We start from the raw sequence: 21,481 nt of genomic DNA, 5'->3' as shown, positions 1-21,481 counted from the left end.
CCTCAGGGTCCCTGGATCAGCGTGCTAATAGGCCTCAGTGCTCAGGGATCAGCAAGCCGAGAGGCCTCAGGGCCCCAATATCAACGGGACTGCGAGCCTCAGCGCCCCGGGACCAGAGTATCGAAGAAGCCCCAGGGCCCCAAGATCATCGGAGCTACGAGGCCTCAGGACCCTGGGACCAGTGGATCCAAGAGGCCTCAGGGCCCCGGGATCAGCGGTGCCGAGAGGCCTGAGGGTCCCAATATCAGCGGAGCCAGGAGGCCTCATGGCCCCAAGATCAGCGGTGCCGAAAGGCCTCAGGGCCCCAATATCAGCGGGGCTGCGAGGCCTCAGGGCCCCGGTAACAGAGTATCCAAGAGGCCTCAGGGCCCCAAGATCATCGGAGCTACGAGGCCTCAGGACCCTGGGACCAGTGGATCCAAGAGGCCTCAGGGCCCCGGGATCAGCGGTGCCGAGAGGCCTGAGGGCCCCAATATCAGCGGAGCAGGAGGCCTCATGGCCCCAAGATCAGTGGTGCCGAAAGGCCTCAGGGCCCCAATATCAGCGGAGCCGGGAGGCCTCAGGGACCCAAGATCAGTGAGCCGAGAGGCCTCAGGGCCACAATATCAGCAGAGCAGTGAGGCCTCAGGGCCAAAAGATCAGTGAGCCGAGAGGCCTCAGCGCCCCAATATCAGTGGAGCTACGAGGCCTCAGGGCCCCAGGATCAGCGGTGCTGAGAGGCCTGAGGGCCCCAATATCAGCAGAGCGAGGAGGCCTCAGGGCCCGAAGATCAGCGGTGCCGAGAGGCCTCAGGGCTCCAATATCAGTGGAGCCAGGAGGCCTCCCAACCCGGGATCAGTGGAGCCGAGATGCCTCAGGGCCCGAAGAGCAGCGAGCCTAGAGGCCTCAGGGCCCCAATATCAGCGGAGCTACGAGGCCTCACGGCCCTGGGACCAGTGGATCCAAGAGTCTTCAGGGCCCTGGGATCAGCGGTGGCGAGAGGCCTCAGGGCCCCAAGATCAGCGGTGCCGAGAGGCCTCAGGGCCCCAAAATAAGCGAGCCGAGAGGCCTCAGGGCCCCAATATCAGCGGGACTGCAAGGCCTCAGGGCCCTGGGAACAGAGTATCCGAGAGGCCTCAAGGCCAAAAGATCAGTGAGCCGAGAGGCCTCAGGGCCCCGAGATCAGCAAGTCGAGAGGCCTCAGGTCCCAAATGTCAGCTAGCTGAGAGGCCTCAGGGCCCCAATATCAGCGGATCTACAAGGCCTCAGGGCCCCGGGACCAGTGGATCCGAGAGGCCTCAGGGCCCCGGGATCAGCGGTGCCGAGAGGCCTGAGGCCCCAATATAAGCGGTGCCGAGAGGCCTCAGGGCCCCAATATCAGCGGAGCTACGAGGCCTCAGGGCGCCGGGACGAGTGGATCCGAGAGGCCTCAGGTCCCCGGGACCAGTGGATCCAAGAGGCCTCAGGGCCCCGGGACCAGTGGATCCAAGAGGCCTCAGGGCACCAATATCAGCGGAGATACGAGGCCTCAGGGCGCCGGGACCAGTGGATCTGAGAGGCCTCAGGGCCCCGGGACCAGTGGAGCCAGGAGGCCTCAGTGCCCCGGGATCAGTGAGCCAAGAGGCCTCAGTGTCCAGGGATAAGCAGGGCCGAGAGGCCTCAGGGCCCTGGGATCAGTGAGCCAAGGGGCCTCAGTGTCCAGGGATCAGCAGGGCCGAGAGGCCTCAGAGCCCAAAGATCAGCGAGCCAAGAGGCCTTAGTGCCCCGGGATCATCGGAGCCGAGAGGCTTCAGGGCCCAAATATCAGTGGAGCTGAGAGGCATCAGGGCCCCCGAATCAGTGGAGCCGGGAAGCCTCAGAGCCCCAATATCAGCGGAGCCGGGAGGCCTCAGGGCCCCAAGATCAGCGGAGCCGAGAGGCCTCAGGTCCCCGTGATCAGCGGAGCTGAGAGGTCCCAGGGCCCCAAGATCAGCGGAGCAGGGAAGCCTCCAGGTCCCGGGATCAGCGGAGCCGAGAGGCTTCAGGGCCCCAAAATCAGCGAGCCAAGAGGCCTCAGTGTCCAGGGATCAGCAGGGCCGAGGGCCTCAGAGCCCAAAGATCAGCGAGCCAAGAGGCCTCAGTGCCCCGGGATCAGCGGAGCCGAGAGGCTTCACGGCCCAAATATCAGTGGAGCTGAGAGGCATCAGGGCCCCGGAATCAGTGAGCCAAGAGGCCTCAGGGCCCCAAGATCAGCGAGCCAAGAAGCCTCAGGGCCCCGGGACCAGCGGATCTGAGAGGCATCAGGGCCCCAAGATCAGTGAGCCAAGAGGCCTCAGGGCCCTGGGATCAGCAGAGCCAAGAGGCCCCAGGGCTCAGGGATCAACGGATCTGAGAGTCCTCAGGGTCCTGGAATCAGCGAGCCAAGAGGCCTCAGGGCCCCAAGATCAGAGGTGCCGAGAGGCCTCGGTGCCCCGGGATCAGGGGAGCCTCGAGGCCTCCAGGCAGCGGGATCAGTGGAGTTGTGAGGCAGCGTCCGCCCAGGAGCCAGAGCCCAGGCCCCTAGATTTACCACAGGACCCTTCACCCCTGCCCTTGCCCTGCCTCCGCCGCAGCCTCCCTGTCCAGCTGCTGCCCCGCCTGCCCCACCTGCTCAAGTCCAAATCTGAGGCCAGCCTCCTGCAGCTGCTGGCAGGGCCCGCCACCCAGGGGGCGCCCCCAGCCCCCAGCTGCAGCCTGTGGGAACTCTGCTTGGCTGCCACAGCCATCAGCCCATCAGGACCACTCTGCTGCTTAACTCTCAGGCCCTGAGCACAGTGTGGAGCTGCCATGCCTGGAGGGCGGGGTCCGGGGCGGGTGCATGTGTGCCTGGTGCAGCGGGACTTGCTGGGGAGCCGACCGCCTTCCCAGCCGGGCCTCAGGCCTGGCGCCCAACGTGGAAGGACCGCAGTGCGGCCACCAGGCCCTGCAGGCTGCCCTGAAAGTCACACAAAGACAACCTTCTACTGGAGGGTAGGCATGTGGTGCTCCGGGAAGATTCCGGAGGTAGGGAAGGAAGGTCATGGAAGGGAACAATTGCAAGAGGAGATCCCGAAGGTTCTGAAAGCAGAGGACCAGCTCCTTGCAGACCTGAGCTCCGTGTGGTCCTCTTTATCGGCCCTGGCGGTGGGAGACACAGGAGGGGGTGATGGACCGGGGCTGTGCCCAAGGAAGACTCGGAGGAAGCAACGTGTGGACAGGGCCAGGCGGAGCAGGCAGGCCCATGCGGATCCCGCTGGAGCACAGCCAGACCCCAAGGCGACCACCAACGCAGGCCCCAGGGAGAAGCGAGCAGATGCCACTCCACTCGCTGTAGAAGACCATTGAGCAGAAAACTAAAGAAACCGATTTTACATCATTTCCCAGGTGGAGAACAGTTGGCATGTAAGCCCCTGACCAGTGCCCAGCCTCTCCTGTCTGTCTATCTCACTCTTAGGTACCATGTTCTTTGTTCTCTCTTAACTACAACTCATTTTTAAACTAGATTGCTTTTAAAAGAAGACTAAATAAAGTTTCCCTTAAGTTATTTAGGCGGTGCTGGGGCTGCTGGGGACCTGAGAGAAGACACAAACATGCAGCCCCAAGGCCCACCACCTGGGTGCTGGGGCCCTGATCAAAGTCCCGCAGCCCCAAGCCCCGCCATCAAGGTGCTGGGGCTGCTGGGGGTATCAGAGACACAAACCCGCAGGCCCGGCACCCAGCAGACCCAAGGCCTTCGCGGCAGCACTAAGGAGTAGCAAGCCAAGCGGTAGGAAGCAGCAAGCAGGTGGGCAGTAAGGAGGGAGGGGTCCCAGACTGCGAGAGGGCACATGCTGGGCTAAAGGACCCCCCACCCATCCCCAGTGCACGAATTTCATGCACTGGGCCTCTAGTTTAATATAACCACCTGAATTTACTAGTGAAGAAAGTGAGAGCTCCAAAGTCAAGACCATTTTTACCAATGGTTGGTAACAAAATTTGTATGAAAATATGATTTGCACTGAGTCAGGCACCCTGTTCTGTTAGTCACATCTGTTGGGAAAAAAATAGAATTTCGGAATCTTCTAGAAGATTTAGCAGTTATCCTATATAATAAAAAGCTAATATGCAAATTGTCCCCTTGACTGGGAGTTTGACCAGTAGTTGGACCAGGGGATGGGGCCAGCCAGCCAACCACCTATGGCTCTGCCCCTTAGCTGGCCCTGCCCCTGATTGGCCCCCCCTCCCCAATCAGGGGCAGGGCCAACCAGCCAACCACCTGTGGCCCCTCCCCCCAGCTGGCCCCATCCCCAATCGGGGCCCCCACCCCATCAGGGGCAAGCCAGCTGGCCAACCTTCCACATCCCTCCCCCGCTCCACACACCCCCCCCCCCCGCCACCCGGCTCGATGGCCCCGATTGGGGCGGGCTGGCCAGACCCCACCCATTCACAAATTTGTGCACTGGGCCTCTAGTTTTCTTATGAATTAAAATAATTAGGTAAGTACACTGGAGATATTTTTAGGGATTATTGTGACACTGATCACTGGGTGAAAATGGAATATATTGACTGGGATAAGCTTGATAAAAACTATGTTTCATTTCAGTACAACTATTTTAAAACAAGAAAAGTGCCATTGTTGTCTACTACCAAGTCCTTTAGAGAAGACACAGATGGACATGGCAGGCTATAATAGAATCTAAACTTTAACCAACACATAATATCTATTTTCCCCCCACAGAATCTCTCACTCCGTCATTTTCAAAACACTTGACTTTATTAAGGAGTTTACACACAATACAATATTGAAAGCTTAGTGGTATTATTAAATAATCAGTTGTCTTCAAACTATCAGTATGTTTCCAATGCTTTTCAATAAGTATCTTGAACACTGCATATCTTTAACTTATCTTGAATCTTCTGGTAGTCTGGCACAACTTCTTTTCACTGCAGATCTTAATGAAACTCCTTGGGTTTTGTTGAAATAGTTTTGATTTGTTTCCTGTGTCTCTATTTTGTTCACCTAACTTGTATTTTTTGGCCATTGTTACAAGAGCTTCTGGGATACTTTGATTTGATCTTTCCAGAATTTTAATCAATTCAGGGGCAGTCTTCCAATCATTTTTCGTCATGAGAGTAATGGACGTGCCAGTCTTTCCTGCTCTTCCAGTACGCCCTACTCTGTGTACATATTCTTCAATGTTTCTTGGGAAATCATAATTATACACATGTGTGATATCATCAACATCAAGACCTCGGGATGCTAAGTCAGTAGAAATCAGTATTTTCACATTTCCATTTCTAAAGTCATCTAATGCCTGCTCACGGTCACTCTGTTCTCTGTTTCCATGCAAACATTGTACAGACAGGCCTTGGACACTTAAATCGCTGGATAAGTTATCAGCAACAATTTTTCTACTGACAAACACGATGACTTTGGCTTTGGGTGACAGGCTGCATAGGAATTCTTTTATAAGAGATCGTTTTTCTTCTTCTGTGGTAACAATTATATTTTGCTTCACTGTATTTACAGCAACTAGATCCAGAGTACCAACATAAACGATCATAGGCTCTTTCAAATAAGTTTGTGAAAGTCGACGAATGGCATCTGGCCAAGTTGCACTTGTCATAATCATTTGCCGATCTGGGCGCACATCTAATAAAATCTTCATTATCTGAGGTTGAAATCCCATGTCTAGCATCTTATCAGCTTCATCTAAGACTAAGTAGGTTATGCTTCTAAGGTTGACAAAATTATTCATTTGCAGATCATTCAGTCGCCCAGGAGTTGCAATAATGATGTCTATGTCTTTGGCAACGTCTTTTATTTGTTGTTGTCTACTTCCACCACCGTATATACAAATACTTTTAAGATTTTTATATGCATACTTAGAACATTCATTTCCTATCTGGAGAGCTAATTCTCTAGTCGGTGTAAGGACTAGCATGCCGGGACCATTCCTCTGTTCTCTGGGTGTTGGTTGAGAACTGATGTGAATAAGCCCAGGCAATAAATAAGACAAAGTTTTGCCTGTTCCAGTTTGGGCGACTCCTACAAGATCTATCCCTTGTAGAACAATTGGCCACACCTGTGATTGAATTGGCGTTGGCTTTTGAAACCCTGCTTTTTGAATGTTTTTCATTATTTCAGGATAATTCTGGAAAGCGTCCTCAAATTTAATAGTTGGGTTGGGGATAGACCGTTTTTCACCATCTTTCAAATCATCACAAGTTATATTGAAATGTTCCTTTCTCCAAAGATCTGCCTGCATTTGAGACAGAGAACTTGTTGCTTTGGATTCTATGTAAAAGTCTTTTTTAATTGGTGCTAAGTCTTCCCATCTTCTTTTCTCCCAGTCTGTCACTCTTGCCTTAATTCGATCCCAGTCTATCAGTGGTCGAACTTCTCTAACAGTGTTATCTGTGGTTAAGTCTCTTGCAACAGCTGGTTGGGTTGCAGCAGTATTAACAGTGCATTCTGAATATTGGTAGTTGCTTCCCTGTCTTTCAACAATAGTCTCTAGAATTGCTTTGGCCTTTGCTTGCATATCCTTGCTGCCAAAAATGTTTACGTCTGCTTCGGAATCACCCTGTACCGGTATGATCTGTATTTTCGTGTTTGTCGTACTCTGAATGTCTCTTATTTTTGATCCGCCATGACCAATCACTGTACCAATCAGACTTTTTTTTATTTTAAAAACAAGAGGAGGGCCTTGGGGGCCAGGAGCCCTAGGCTCCAGGTGGCTGGAGGAGCTGCCCCAGCTCTGGCCTCTGCCACCTCTTCCTCCCCTGCCATCTCTGTAGGCCCTGCCAGCCCTGGGATCCCTTAGGTTTGTCTCTGCCCACTTCTGCTTTGGGGCCCAGGCCATTGCTACATGGTAGAATTGGTACAGACTTATCGCCTACCACCAGTTGGGAGATGTGGCCTCAGGTCTCTTTCTCTTCAGGCTCTGGAGAAACAGACCATACTGCCTTGTAGATAGGTAGTTATATACCCGTTACCTAGGGAAACATTTAATGTGATGTCACGGAGGGATGGCCTGACCAATCACAGGCTTGGGACTAGGGTGAGGTAAGCAGGTATCTCTGAAGCAAATTTAAAGTGACACTCACTCTCAGAGGTTGAGCCTATAGGCCTTTACAGGACCTTGAGAGTGAGTGTTTCTGCAACATGGGTGTCATAGGTGCCTCCATTGCTCACTTCATGCTAATTTTAGCTCAGTTTGGGAGCAGATTTGAAGCAAGCCATGAACTTATCCACATAGTTTTGCTTTTTTTTTTTTTTTTTTAAATAAATCAATTATTTCCACAGGAAGAAATATAGTGGATTTGTTTGTTTCCTTAGATCCTTCTTCTTTTGCCAGTTACATCTTCATGGCATTTTTCTGTCTTCATCAAAAGTTGAAGTTGCACAGAATAGGTTTGATTCTCCTTGTATCCTTGTATATGTAAGGACCAGTGTCAAATCCCCTTAAGGTTTCTGTTCATCAGGGTTAAATTCCTAGTTTTCTAAAATATTTCTTTTCTTTTCTTTTCTTTCTTTTTTTTTTTTCTTCTGTGGCTGTAGGCCTGTCATATATGGCTTTTATTATGTTGAGGTATGATCCTTCTACTCCCGCCTTGCTGAGAGTTTTTATCAAAAATGGGTGTTGGATTTTGTCAAATGTTTTTTCTGCATCAATTGATATGACCATGTGTTTTTTTTTCCTTTCAATTTGTTTATGTGATGTATCACGTTTATTGATTTGCGGATATTGTACCATCCTTACATCCCTGGGATAAATCCTACTTGGTCGTGGTGTCTGATCTTTCTGATGTACTGCTAGATCCGATTTGCTAAGATTTTGTTGAGGATTTTGGCATCTATGTTCATGAGGGATATTGGCCTGTCATTCTCTTTCATTGTGTTGTCTTTACCTGGTTTTGGTATTAGGGTGATGCTGGCTTCATAGAATGAGCTTGGAAGTGTTCCTTCCTCTTGAATTTTTTGTAGTAGTCTGAGGAGGATAGGTTTTAGTTCTTCCTTGAATGTTTGGTAAAACTCCCCTGTGAAGCCGTCTGGTCCTGGGCTTTTGTTTGATGGAAGCTTTTTGATGACTGCTTCAATTTCTTCCATAGTTATTGGCCTACTGAGATTTTTAGATTCTTCCTGATTGAGTTTTGGGATGTTGTATTTTTCTAGGAATTTGTCCATTTCCTCCAGGTTGTCTAGTTTGTTGGAGTAGAGCTGTCCATAGTATTTTTTAACAATCATTTGTATTTCTGTGGGGTCTGTTGTTATTTCGCCTCTGTCATTTCTGATTTTGTTTATTTGGGTCCTCTCTCTTTGCTTCTTGGTAAGTCTGGCTAGAGGTTTGTCAATTTGTTTATCCTTTCAAAGAACCAGCTCTTGGTTTCATTGATTTTCTGTATTGTTGTTTTTGGTGTCTATGTCATTTATTTCTGCTCTAATCTTTATTATCTCCTTCCTTCTGCTCACTCTGGGGTTTTCTTGTTGCTGTCTTTCTAATTCTTTGAGTTGTAGATTTAGATGATTTACTACCATTTTTTCTTATTTTTTGAGATAGGCCTGTAGAGCTATAAACTTCCCTCTCAGGACTGCTTTCATTGTGTCCCATAGGTTTTGGATTGTTGTGTTTTCATTGTCATTAGTTTCCAGGATGTTTTTGATTTCTTCTTTGATCTCATTGTTAACCCAATCAATATTTAATAACATGCTATTCAGCTTCCAAGTATTTGAGTATATGGGGTTGTTTTTATTGTAGTTTATTTCTAATATTATGCCATTATGGTCTGAGAAGATGCTTTTTATGATTTCAATCTTCTTGAATTTGGGGAGACTTTGCTTGTGACCCAATATGTGGTCTATTTTTGAAAATGTCCCATGAGCATCAGAGTGGAATGTATATTCCGTGGATTTGGGGTGAAGTGTTCTGAAGATGTCTATTAAGTCCATCAAAGAATTTAGAGGTGAAAGGGACCCCAACATTATCCTATCTAATAAAAGAGAAACATGGTAATTGGCGTATGACCGCTACCCTTCCCATTGGCTAATCAGGACGATATGCAAATTAACTGCCAGCCAAGATGGCGGCTGGCAGCCAGGCAGCTGAGAACAGGAGGCTTGGTTGCCCCAGCGATGGAGGAAGCCAATGGCTTCGGGGCTCTGAGCTCCTGAAGCAACAACTCCAAAAGATACAATGTTTCAATTATAGAAGCTAAAAGATGGCGGTTAATTTGCATACTCAGGCTCAAAGCAGTAGAACAAAGCCAAACAGCCCTGAAATCACAGAGCAGAGAGGCCTCACTGCCCAGGGATCAGCAGAGCCAGGAGGCCTCAGGGCCCCGTGATAAGTGGATCCGAGAGACATCCTGGCCCCGGATCAGGGGAGCTGAGAGGCCTCAGGGCCCCAATAACAGTGAAGCTACGAGACCTCAGGTCCCCGGGATCAGCGGATCTGAGAGGCCTCAGGGCCCCGAGATCAGCGGTGCCCAGATGCCTCAGGGCCCAATATCAGGGGAGCTGGGAAGCCGCAGGGCCCCAAGATCAGCGAGCTGAGAGGCCTCAGGGCCCCAATATCAGCGGAACTACGAGGCCTCAGGGCCCAGGGACCAATGGATCCAAGAGGTTTCAGGGCCCCGGGATCAGTGATGTCGAGAGGCCTGAGGGCCCCAATATCAACGGTGCTGAGAGGCCTCAGGGCCCCGAGATCAGCATGCTAAGAGGCCTCAGTGCCCAGGGATCAGTGAGCCGAGAGGCCTCAGGGCCCCAAGATCAGCGGCCCGAGATGCCTCAGGGCCCCAATATCAGGGGAGCTGGGAGGCCTCCCAGCCCCGGGATCAGTGGAGCGGGGAAGCCTCCAGGCCCTGGGATCAGGGGAGCCCAGAAGCCTCCTAGCCTGGGATCAGTGGAGCCGAGAGGCCTCAGGGCCCCAAATTCAGCGGAGCTGGGAAGCCTCCAGGCCCCGGGATCAGTGGAGCCGAGACGCCTCAGGGCCCCAAATCAGTGAGCCGAGAGGCCTCAGGTCCCCAATATCACTGGGACTGCGAGGCCTCAGGGCCCCGGGAACAGAGTATCCGAGAGGCCTCAGGGCCCCAAGATCAGTGGAGCCGAGAGGGCTGAGGGCCCCAAGATCAGCGTTGCCGATAGGCCTCAGGGCCCCAATATCAGCGGAGCTGGGAAGCCTTCCAGCCCCAGGTTCAGTGGATCGGGGAAGCCTCCAAGCCCCGGGATCAGTGGAGCCGAGAGGCAGCAGTGCCCCAAGATCAGCAAGCCGAGAGGCCAGAGGGCCCCAATATCAGCAGAGCAGGGAGGCCTCAGGGCCCCAAGATCAGCGCTGCCGAGAGGCCTCAGGGCCAAAAGATCAGCGAGCCGAGAGGCCTCAGGGTCCCTGGATCAGCGTGCTAATAGGCCTCAGTGCTCAGGGATCAGCAAGCCGAGAGGCCTCAGGGCCCCAATATCAACGGGACTGCGAGCCTCAGCGCCCCGGGACCAGAGTATCGAAGAAGCCCCAGGGCCCCAAGATCATCGGAGCTACGAGGCCTCAGGACCCTGGGACCAGTGGATCCAAGAGGCCTCAGGGCCCCGGGATCAGCGGTGCCGAGAGGCCTGAGGGTCCCAATATCAGCGGAGCCAGGAGGCCTCATGGCCCCAAGATCAGCGGTGCCGAAAGGCCTCAGGGCCCCAATATCAGCGGGGCTGCGAGGCCTCAGGGCCCCGGTAACAGAGTATCCAAGAGGCCTCAGGGCCCCAAGATCATCGGAGCTACGAGGCCTCAGGACCCTGGGACCAGTGGATCCAAGAGGCCTCAGGGCCCCGGGATCAGCGGTGCCGAGAGGCCTGAGGGCCCCAATATCAGCGGAGCAGGAGGCCTCATGGCCCCAAGATCAGTGGTGCCGAAAGGCCTCAGGGCCCCAATATCAGCGGAGCCGGGAGGCCTCAGGGACCCAAGATCAGTGAGCCGAGAGGCCTCAGGGCCACAATATCAGCAGAGCAGTGAGGCCTCAGGGCCAAAAGATCAGTGAGCCGAGAGGCCTCAGCGCCCCAATATCAGTGGAGCTACGAGGCCTCAGGGCCCCAGGATCAGCGGTGCTGAGAGGCCTGAGGGCCCCAATATCAGCAGAGCGAGGAGGCCTCAGGGCCCGAAGATCAGCGGTGCCGAGAGGCCTCAGGGCTCCAATATCAGTGGAGCCAGGAGGCCTCCCAACCCGGGATCAGTGGAGCCGAGATGCCTCAGGGCCCGAAGAGCAGCGAGCCTAGAGGCCTCAGGGCCCCAATATCAGCGGAGCTACGAGGCCTCACGGCCCTGGGACCAGTGGATCCAAGAGTCTTCAGGGCCCTGGGATCAGCGGTGGCGAGAGGCCTCAGGGCCCCAAGATCAGCGGTGCCGAGAGGCCTCAGGGCCCCAAAATAAGCGAGCCGAGAGGCCTCAGGGCCCCAATATCAGCGGGACTGCAAGGCCTCAGGGCCCTGGGAACAGAGTATCCGAGAGGCCTCAGGGCCCCAAGATCAGTGGAGCCGAGAGGCCTCAGGGCCCCAAGATCAGCAGAGCAGGGAGGCCTCAGGGCCCCAAGATCAGTGCTTCCGAGAGGCCTCAGGGCCAAAAGATCAGCGAGCCAGCCGAGAGGCCTCAGGGCCCCGGGATCAGCGTGCTAAGAGGCCTCAGTGCTCAGGGATCAGCGAGCCTAGAGGCCTCAGGGCCCCTAGAGCAGCGACCTGAGAGGGCTCAGGGCCCCAATATCAGCGGGGCCGTGAGGCCTCAGGGCCCCGGGACCAGAGTATCCGAGAGGCCTCAGGGCCCCAATATCAGTGGAGCCGAGAGGCCTCAGGGCCCCAAGATCAGCGTTGCCGATAGGCCTCAGGGCCCATATATCAGCGGAGCTGGGAAGCCTTCCGGCCCCAGCTTCAGTGGAGCGGGGAAGCCTCCAGGCCTCGGGATCAGTGGAGCCGAGAGGCCTCAGGGCCCCAAGAGCAGCGGTGCCGAGAGGCCTCAGGGCCCCAATATCAGCAGGACTGCGAGGTCTCAGGGCCCCGGTAACAGAGTATCCAAGAGGCCTCAGGGTCCCCAAATCAGCGGATCTGATAGGCCTCAGGGCCCCAATCAGCGGACCTGAGAGACCTCAGGGCCCCAAGATCAGCGAGCCAAGAGGCCTCAGGGCCCCAATATCAGCGGGGCTGCGAGGCCTCAGGGCCCCGGTAACAGAGTATCCAAGAGGCCTCAGGGCCCCAAAATGAGCGGGGCTACGAGGCCTCAGGGCCCCGGGACCAGAGTATCCGAGAGGCCTCAGGGCCCCAAGATAAGCGTTGCCGATAGGCTTCAGGGCCCCAATATCAGTGGAGCTGGGAAGCCTTCGGGCCCCAGGTTCAGCGGAGCGGGGAAGCCTCCAGGCCCCGGGATTAGTGGAGCCGAGAGGCCTCAGGGCCCCAAGAGCAGCGGAGACAAGAGGCCTCAGGGCCCCAGTATCAGCGGGGCAGCGTGGCCTCAGGGCCCCGGGACCAGAGTATCCAAGAGGCCTCAGGGCCCCGGGATCAGCGCTGCGGACAGGCCTCAGGGCCAAAAGATCAGCGAGCCGAGAGGCCTCAGGGCCCCAATATCAGCGGAACTGGGATGCCTTCAGGCCCAGGGATCAGTGGAGTCGAGAGGCCTCAGGGCCCCAATATCAGCGGATCCGAGAGGCCTCAGGGCCCCGAGATCAGCGTGCTAAGAGGACTTAGTGCCCAGGGATCAGCGAGCGGAGAGGCCTCAGGGCCCCAAGATCAGCGGAGACGAGAGGCCTCAGGGCCCCAGTATCAGCGGGGCAGCGTGGCCTCAGGGCCCCGGGACCAGAGTATCCAAGAGGCCTCAGGGCCCCGGGATCAGCGCTGCGGACAGGCCTCAGGGCCAAAAGATCAGCGAGCCGAGAGGCCTCAGGGCCCCAATATCAGCGGAGCTACGAGGCCTCAAGGCCCCGGTACCAGTGGATCCGAGAGGCCTCAGGGCCCCAAGATCAGTGAGCCGAGAGGCCTCAGGGCCCCAAGATCAGCGGTGCTGAGAGGTCTCAGGGCCCCAAGATCAGCGGTGCCGAGATGCCTCAGGGCCCCAATATTAGGGGAGCTGGGAAGCCTCAGGACCCCAAGATCAGCGAGCCGAGAGGCCTCAGGGCCCCAATATCAGCGGAGCTACGAGGCCTCAGGGCCCCGGGACCAGTGGATCTGAGAGGCCTCAGGGCCCCGGGATCAGCAGTGCCGAGAGGCCTGAGAGTCCTAATATCAGCGGAGCCAGGAGGCCTCAGGGCCCCAAGATCAGTGGTGCCGAGAGGCCTCAGGGCCCCAATATCAGCAGAGCTGGGACGCCTCCCAGCCCCGGGATCAGTGGAGCGGGGAAGCCTTCCGGCCCTGCGATCAGCGGAGCCCAGAGGCCTCCCAGCCCGGGATCAGTGGAGCCGAGAGGCCTCAGGGCCCCGAGATCAGCGGAGCGGATAGGCCTCAGGGCCCCAATATCAGCGGAACTGGAATGCCTCCAGGCCCAGGGATCAGTGGAGCCGAGACGCCTCAGGGCACCAAGATCAGTGGATCCGAGAGGCCTCAGGGCCCCAAGATCAAAGGTGTCGAGATGTCTCAAGGCCCCAAGATCAGAGGTGCCCAGATGCCTCAGGGCCCCAATATCAGGGGAGCTGGGAAGCCTCAGGGCCCAAGATCAGGGAGCCGAGAGGCCTCAGTGCCCCAATAAAAATCGAGTACGAGGCCTCAGGGCCCTTGGACCAGTGGATCCAAGAGGACTCAGGGCCACGAGATCAGGGTGCTAAGAGGCCTCAGTGCCCAGGGATCAGCGAGCCGAGAGGCCTCAGGGCCCCAATATCAGCGGATCTGAGAGGCCTCAGGGCCCGAAGATCAGCGGTGCCGAGATGCCTCAGGGCCCCAATATCAGCGGAGCCAGGAGGCCTCCCAGCCCCGGGATCAGCGGAGCAGGGAAGCCTCCAGGCCCTGGGATTAGCGGAGCCCAGAGGCCTCCCAGCCTGAGATCAGTGGACCCGAGAAGCCTCAGGGCCTGGAGATCAGCGGAGCCGAGAGGCCTCAGCGCCCCAATATCAGCGGAGCTGGGAAGCCTCCAGGCCCCGGGATCAGTGGGGCCAAGATGCCTCAGGGCCCCAAGAGCAGCGAGCCTAGAGGCCTCAGGGCCCCAATATCAGCGGGGCTGCGAGTCCTCAGGGCCCCGGGAACAGAGTATCCGAGAGGCCTTAGGGCCCCAAGATCAGTGGAGCCGAGAGGCCTCAGGGCCCTAAGATCAGCGAGCCAAGAGGCCTCAGTGCCCCGTGATCAGTGGAGCTGTGAGGCCTCCAGGCAGCGGGATCAGTGGAGTTGTGAGGCAGCGCCCGCCCAGGAGCCAGAGCCCAGGCCCCTAGATTTACCACAGGACCCTTCACCCCTGCCCTTGCCCTGCCTCCGCCGCAGCCTCCCTGTCCAGCTGCTGCCCCGCCTGCCCCACCTGCTCAAGTCCAAATCTGAGCTGAGGCCAGCCTCCTGCACCTGCTGGCAGGGGCCGCCACCCAGGGGGCACCCCCAGCCCCCAGCCGCAGCCTGTGGGAACTCTGCTTGGCTGCCACAGCCACCAGCCCATCAGGACCACTCTGCTGCTTAACTCTCAGGCCCTGAGCACAGTGTGGAGCTGCCATGCCTGGAGGGCGGGGTCCGGGGCGGGTGCATGTGTGCCTGGTGCAGCGGGACTTGCTGGGGAGCCGACCGCCTTCCCAGCCGGGCCTCAGGCCTGGCGCCCAACGTGGAAGGACCGCAGTGCGGCCACCAGGCCCTGCAGGCTGCCCTGAAAGTCACACAAAGACAACCTTCTACTGGAGGGTAGGCATGTGGTGCTCCGGGAAGATTCCGGAGGTAGGGAAGGAAGGTCATGGAAGGGAACAATTGCAAGAGGAGATCCCGAAGGTTCTGAAAGCAGAGGACCAGCTCCTTGCAGACCTGAGCTCCGTGTGGTCCTCTTTATCGGCCCTGGCGGTGGGAGACACAGGAGGGGGTGATGGACCGGGGCTGTGCCCAAGGAAGACCCGGAGGAAGCAACGTGTGGACAGGGCCAGGCGGAGCAGGCAGGCCCATGCGGATCCCGCTGGAGCACAGCCAGACCCCAAGGCGACCACCAACGCAGGCCCCAGGGAGAAGCGAGCAGATGCCACTCCACTCGCTGTAGAAGACCATTGAGCAGAAAACTAAAGAAACCGATTTTACATCATTTCCCAGGTGGAGAACAGTTGGCATGTAAGCCCCTGACCAGTGCCCAGCCTCTCCTGTCTGTCTATCTCACTCTTAGGTACCATGTTCTTTGTTCTCTCTTAACTACAACTCATTTTTAAACTAGATTGCTTTTAAAAGAAGACTAAATAAAGTTTCCCTTAAGTTATTTAGGCGGTGCTGGGGCTGCTGGGGACCTGAGAGAAGACACAAACATGCAGCCCCAAGGCCCACCACCTGGGTGCTGGGGCCCTGATCAAAGTCCCGCAGCCCCAAGCCCCGCCATCAAGGTGCTGGGGCTGCTGGGGGTATCAGAGACACAAACCCGCAGGCCCGGCACCCAGCAGACCCAAGGCCTTCGCGGCAGCACTAAGGAGTAGCAAGCCAAGCGGTAGGAAGCAGCAAGCAGGTGGGCAGTAAGGAGGGAGGGGTCCCAGACTGTGAGAGGGCACATGCTGGGCTAAGGGACCCCCCACCCATCCCCAGTGCATGAATATTGTGCACCGGGCCTCTAGTAAATATATAAATAGACACAAGGGATCTTGTGATGAGATATCTTGATTGAGGTGGTGGTATTAGAGGTGCTTGCATATGTCCAAACTTATCAAATTGTACACATTAAATATGTTCATTTTTCTATATCAATTCTATTTCAATCAAACTTTTAGAAAATATAGCTCAATGAAATTCTAAACTTTTTATAATTTTATGTTTATGTGGGAAATTTACAACTTTCTGGCAGACAACTTGAAATGGAGTGTTAGGTAAGGTTGTGTAAAAAAACATTTGAGTGGCCGCATAGAGAATGTAAATATTTTTGCTGATTAACATTTTACTTTTTTTCCCTTCCATATGTTTTAATAGAAAAAAAAAACAGTGTAAAGAAGTTTTCCATGGTAGAAAACATATTGTTGCCTCATGTTGAACAATTAAAATTATATCTCATCTAGAAAATTATATTTGATACACTAATAATGGTGTGGAGGGAGTTGAAAAATTTCATGCAAACAAAAGGAATGATGCAAGGTGTGCTAAGCTAAGTTTCCTCAATCATGTTACTCATATTAAATTTAAGATATAAGTAGCCAAATTTTTGTCTAAAATTCCCCTACATTAATACTATTGATATGCTTTAGCAATAGGTGAGATTCATTTGGTGAATTATCATTACAAATCCTGAATTTTTCATCCCTCTCTCTATCTAAATTCTGCACAGAAGCCACTTTACTGAAAACTTTGACATGCCAGTCTTTTTTATGACTGAATAGTATTCTATTGTGTGTATGTATACCTCATTTTGTTTATGAAATCCTGCCATTTGACATGGGAGGATCTTGAGGGTATTATTCTATGTGAAATAAGTCATGTGGAAAAGGACAAAAACCATATGATTTATCTCATACATGGAATATAAAACAAAAAAGTAACAAATGAACAAATAAAACAAAAACAGACTCATAGATACAGACAACATATTGGTGGTTACCAGAGGGGGTAAGGGGAGGATGAAATGGTAAAGGGAGTCAAATATATGTTGACAGATGGAAACTAGACTTTTGGTAGTGAGTACACAATAGAGTATTCAGGTATCAAATTATGTTATACACCTGAAATTTATATAATGTTATTAACCAACTAGTGGCCCAGTGCACGAAATTTGTGCACATTAAAGGGAAATTAATTAGAGGAAATATTTTAATATTGCTATTTGCCCTTTCTCTATAATAGAAGTGTCACAGATGAAAGAAAATTAGTAAAATGTATATGAAAATCTTCCTCCTGTCAGAGTCTTGGGCATGCCGCGGGACCCCAAAGTCAAGTCCCTGCCCACCCACACATGCCTCGAAATCACATGAGACCCAGACCTGGCCAGTCCCACCCCTGTCAAGCCCCACTGGGCAGGGGATGCAGCCTTCTGCTGATAATGCGTAACGACCACTTGCATATTAGCCTTTTATTATTAAGATGTTATTACAATAAGAAATTATTTATTTTCCTTGTCTTTTAAAAAAATCTTTATTATTGAAAGTATTACATATGTCCCCTTTTCCCCCCAATTGACCTCTTCTAGCCCACCCTCCATGCCCCAGGCCTTCACCACCCTATGGTCTGTGTCCATGGGTATGCATATATGCATATAAGTTCTTTGGAAAGCCTTTGGCATGTCAGAAATGAGATGTTAAAAAAAAGAAGAAAAATGTTGCAGAAATAAACTATGTAATAAATACTAACAGTTTTGTCAAAAATGTAATGAAAAACACCCTGCATTTTGAGTAATCACATCCATACTGAGAGGGAAAATAAGCAGAGCTCTTTATTTAGGAGCCAATCTTATTTTGTGAGGGGCACATACATTGCCTAATGTTGCGATTTAAAAAGGAAACCAATCTAGCTTCTTTTTATTTTGTGCTAGCTGAAAATAAACAGAGGAGGAATAAATGGGATTATTGAAAGCTGTTGAAAGATCAGTGTCTGTTGTAGGGAATGTATTGACATTTGATGTTTCCAAGGCATCCATAATTTTGCAGTGGATGTCTCATTCCCACCCTCATCCTCACAGTTCTGTGTGTTCATGTGAGATGATGCCACAATCTGGCAGGATCAAATCCTCTCCCCTCGACTCACTGCTGTTTTATTCTGGCTCTTTTGGAAATATGTTTCTGTTTCTGCCGTGATCTCAGGAGGAGTCTGGGATGTTCATTTTTCAGTGTGTGTTCTTTCAAACTGGCCATTTCTTTGGCAGTCTTTTTCAGTTATTGCAGTCAGATTGAATTGTATTATCCAAACAGAGAGAAATAAAATCACAGCTGGGAGTTACCTCAGCAGCAGGCATCTCATTGTGAGCACTCCCATATTGTCTGGTTGATTGTTCCCTAAATTGCCAGAATGCAGAGAAACTTCTGTCACCAGGAAGCCCTGTGAATTGGGATGAGAGGACTTCTGTGCTCCCAGATACTGAGTGGTTAATCTCCACGCAACCCCAAAATGCTCCCTTCCTGAATATAACCTTGCTCAGAGTTTGACTTGGTGGCATGGTTACCTTCATTCTCTTTCCTTAGGCAATAGTGACATTCTCTTCCCTCTGCCCTGAAAACACAGCTGTGGTGAATGTTTATTGGCTTCCATCAGTCAGGCACATGTGTAACGTGCAGGTGGGTTGTGCTGCCTGTTCTGAAAACAGTTTAGGATTAGAACATCAGGAGCTCAGCTTGGCGAGTGCGGTGGAAACAGGAGGCATGACAGAAAGAAGACAGTCACGTCTTGCTGGGGTGGCAAGCCCACTCCATAACTTACTTTCTATTTCCGTAATGTCACCCACCCTCACTATGGCATATCTTTCTGTACATCTTGTGCTCCTGTTCAAGATGTGTGACACTTGAGATCTTCTCTAGAAAGAGAATGTGTTTGCCATTTAATCAGCTAACATTACTCATACATTTGGATTTATGGAGGGGAAAAATTACCATGACTCTAATATTGCCACTTTACTCTGTACAACTATCTTGCCACATTTCACTCATAACATTAAAATAAAATAGAGCTATTATTTGTGATATGAAAATTTTTGGACTGGAAAACACGGTGTTTCCTTGGGCAGGATGGTTCCCCAGATTCTTTGTCCATCAGAGTCAAAGAATGAATCTGTGGACGGAAGATGGTTTAGCAAAGGTGGAGATTTATTGAAGAACAAGTGCAGACTCCCACGTGGGAAAGGGGAAAGAATCTCACAGCACAGACTCCCAGGTGGAGAGAGGGAAAGAGTCCCACTGAGTTCCTCCTTCCACTGTTTATAAAGGCTACAAGTCCCTGTGTCCTGATATGCCCTCTGTTTGGTCAATATTCCCTTTGATTTGGTCACTATAGCAACTCCTGAGCTCAAAGGTCAAACATCACATGGGACATATGAGGCCCTCCTGCATTGTTCTCCTGTTCCCTCTGGGCTTTCTTCCTCCTTTTTATTTTGTAAATATAGACCTTTTGGCTTCTCCCAGTTCCCTTGTCTTATGGAAATATAACTATACCTGGCTCCCTTGTGTTGTGGAAATGTAACCTCTCCCGGTTTTGTAGCCCTGTGCGTTTTCCATGGGGCACCTTAATTTCTAAAATTTCATAAACCTGCCTATTTCACCCCTAAAAATTCTTATTTTATCCCCCAAACTCATTTCATTTGGACAAAAAAGAATCTCTGTGCTTCTCCTCAAATAAAAGAAGTGTGTTTTTTTTTTGTTTGTTTTACTATAAAATCAGTCTTTAAAGAAGTCTTTGTCCACAGAGAGTTATAATTGTGGGGATTTGGAAGAAGAAAACAGCAGTTTCTAAAGAAGTAGACCCCAAGGGCTAGTTCATATTTCCTCAATCTACCCACAGAGTTTTTAGCCTTCAAACCTGGTCCACTGCCTCAATGATGCCCTGGGGCCCAGAATGAGTAGAAAAACATGAAGAAACATTATGTCTTTCCTATTCCTATGGACTCATTTGAAAGAGACCATAAAGCCCATATTGTTTAAAATTCATTATGTCCTCTCTGGCCTCTCAGCCCTACGACCCTCCCATCAAGGGGCAAGATGTTCCCCCACACTTACAGTGGTTGCCAGTTGCTTATGGGATCCAGCCTGGACTTTTCAAACTCTTTGACTTTTAAAACTCTAACAACCTTCACTTGCTCAATTTTCTCTCCTTTTCAGGCCAATATCTTGTTGAATATCCAACTTGTTCTTCATCATTTACTTATCTCCACACTTTTGTCATGATGTATGACTAACCTAGAGCCATCATCTTCAGCCAATTGCATATCATTCCCTGCCTGAAAGTATTTTCTTAGCCAGACTTCCTATAAACTTCAAGGTGCAGCTCAAGGTGAGTTTTTTATTTCCTTGGATGGTTTAATGACTATATGACTGTTCTAGTTCCCTTGAAGTATTCTCTCTGTAAACTATATACTACACTGTTTACCATTTTGTTATTGAATTGCCTAATCTTTTATTATCACCTAAACATTTCATACACACACATAAAATTGTATCCCCTAAATATTTTATTCTACACTTACTATATTTATTATTTCAATAAATATCTATTACTCTTATCATTTGGCAGATACTGTGCTTAGAATTGTAGATGATATAAAATGTAAAATATATGGTCCCTGTTTTTAAGGAGATCACGTATTTATCAGTAAAGATTGGGCACATGGAAAAATAATAACAGAAAAAAAGAAGCTGCTATGTCATGATGATTAAGTGGAAAGGCATATAAACATGGGTCTTAGAAACCTGAAGCTAAATAACAGTGAATATGTCCCTAAAATTAATAAAATGAGAATGCAAAAAATTCCAGACCTCAGCCAACTGGACAAATGGTCTCAGCCAGCAAAAGTAGTTTTGACAAGATCTTCTACAATGAAAACAATATTGACACAATTAGAATTGATATGAATGCAATTTTTTACAATTTTTCAGTTCCAAGCTTTGAACTTTTGGAAATATATCCATATATGTTGGCCCCTGTAATCATCACAATTGAACACTTTAAGCTGAAGTTTTGTTGAGGTAGACAATGACCAGAAATTTTTTAGTGCTGGAAATACTATGAGATGAGAATACTTCTGGCTTGAAATTGGGCAAAATCAAATTTGGACATATTAATCACATTACCCATATAAAACAATAATAGCAAAAGCATTTATTAAGTTCTGATTATGGGCTAAGCACTGTGCTATGCAGGGAGCAGCATCTGTCAGTTTTATAGCATAAAGTAGTTACCACACTCAGAAGGAATTTTACACAATGGAATGCTATGCAGCTGTAAAAAAGAAGGATCTCTTACCCTTTGAGACAACATGGAGATTATTATGCTAAGCGAAATAAGCGAGTCAGAGAAAGAAAAATATCATCTGATCTCACTTATATGTGGAATCTAATGAACAAAATAAACTGACAAACAAACTAGATCCAAAGACATGGATGGATGCAACAGACTGACAAATCTCAGAGAAAAGGCAGGGGGTGAGGGTGGGAGGCAGGCAGAGGTTAACCAAATAATTTATATTGTTGCAGATAAGCTGCCAGGCAGTACAGGAGAATAATCAGCCGGGCACTCAGAGGATTCAGAAGAGGAGCCTTTAGTGCAGAATTGCAGATACACTAGTGCAGTGACTCAGGGAATTAACCTCCAAAGCCTGAGTGATGAATATGGAGGAAGCCTTCCTTTTTATCCCCTTTAGTTTCTTTGTACCCCAAATATGGATCAGGCTTCTGGAATTTTTGTGGGCTTTGCAGTCCCCCCGTGAGTTGGGATGGGGGAAGTGAGATT

General features: G+C 51.1%; 1 protein-coding gene across 1 annotated transcript; it reads right to left on the bottom strand.

The window, feature by feature from the left end:
* Positions 1-4,853: 4,853 nt before the first annotated feature.
* LOC132223617 (probable ATP-dependent RNA helicase DDX53) lies at positions 4,854-6,821 on the bottom strand. Its single transcript, XM_059678704.1, has one exon. It carries the CDS (start codon positions 6,819-6,821, stop codon positions 4,854-4,856), a length of 1,968 nt encoding a protein of 655 aa, XP_059534687.1.
* Between the last annotated feature and the right edge of the window lie 14,660 nt (positions 6,822-21,481).

The sequence above is a fragment of the Myotis daubentonii genome, chromosome X (assembly GCF_963259705.1).
Source record: "Myotis daubentonii chromosome X, mMyoDau2.1, whole genome shotgun sequence".
Lineage (NCBI taxonomy): Eukaryota > Metazoa > Chordata > Mammalia > Chiroptera > Vespertilionidae > Myotis > Myotis daubentonii.
This window is presented reverse-complemented; position numbering and strand designations above follow the sequence as displayed.

Coding starts and splice junctions, on each gene's coding strand:
- LOC132223617 (XM_059678704.1), bottom strand. CDS start 6,821: ATGGCCTGGGCCCCAAAGCAGAAGTGGGCAGAGACAAACCTAAGGGAT.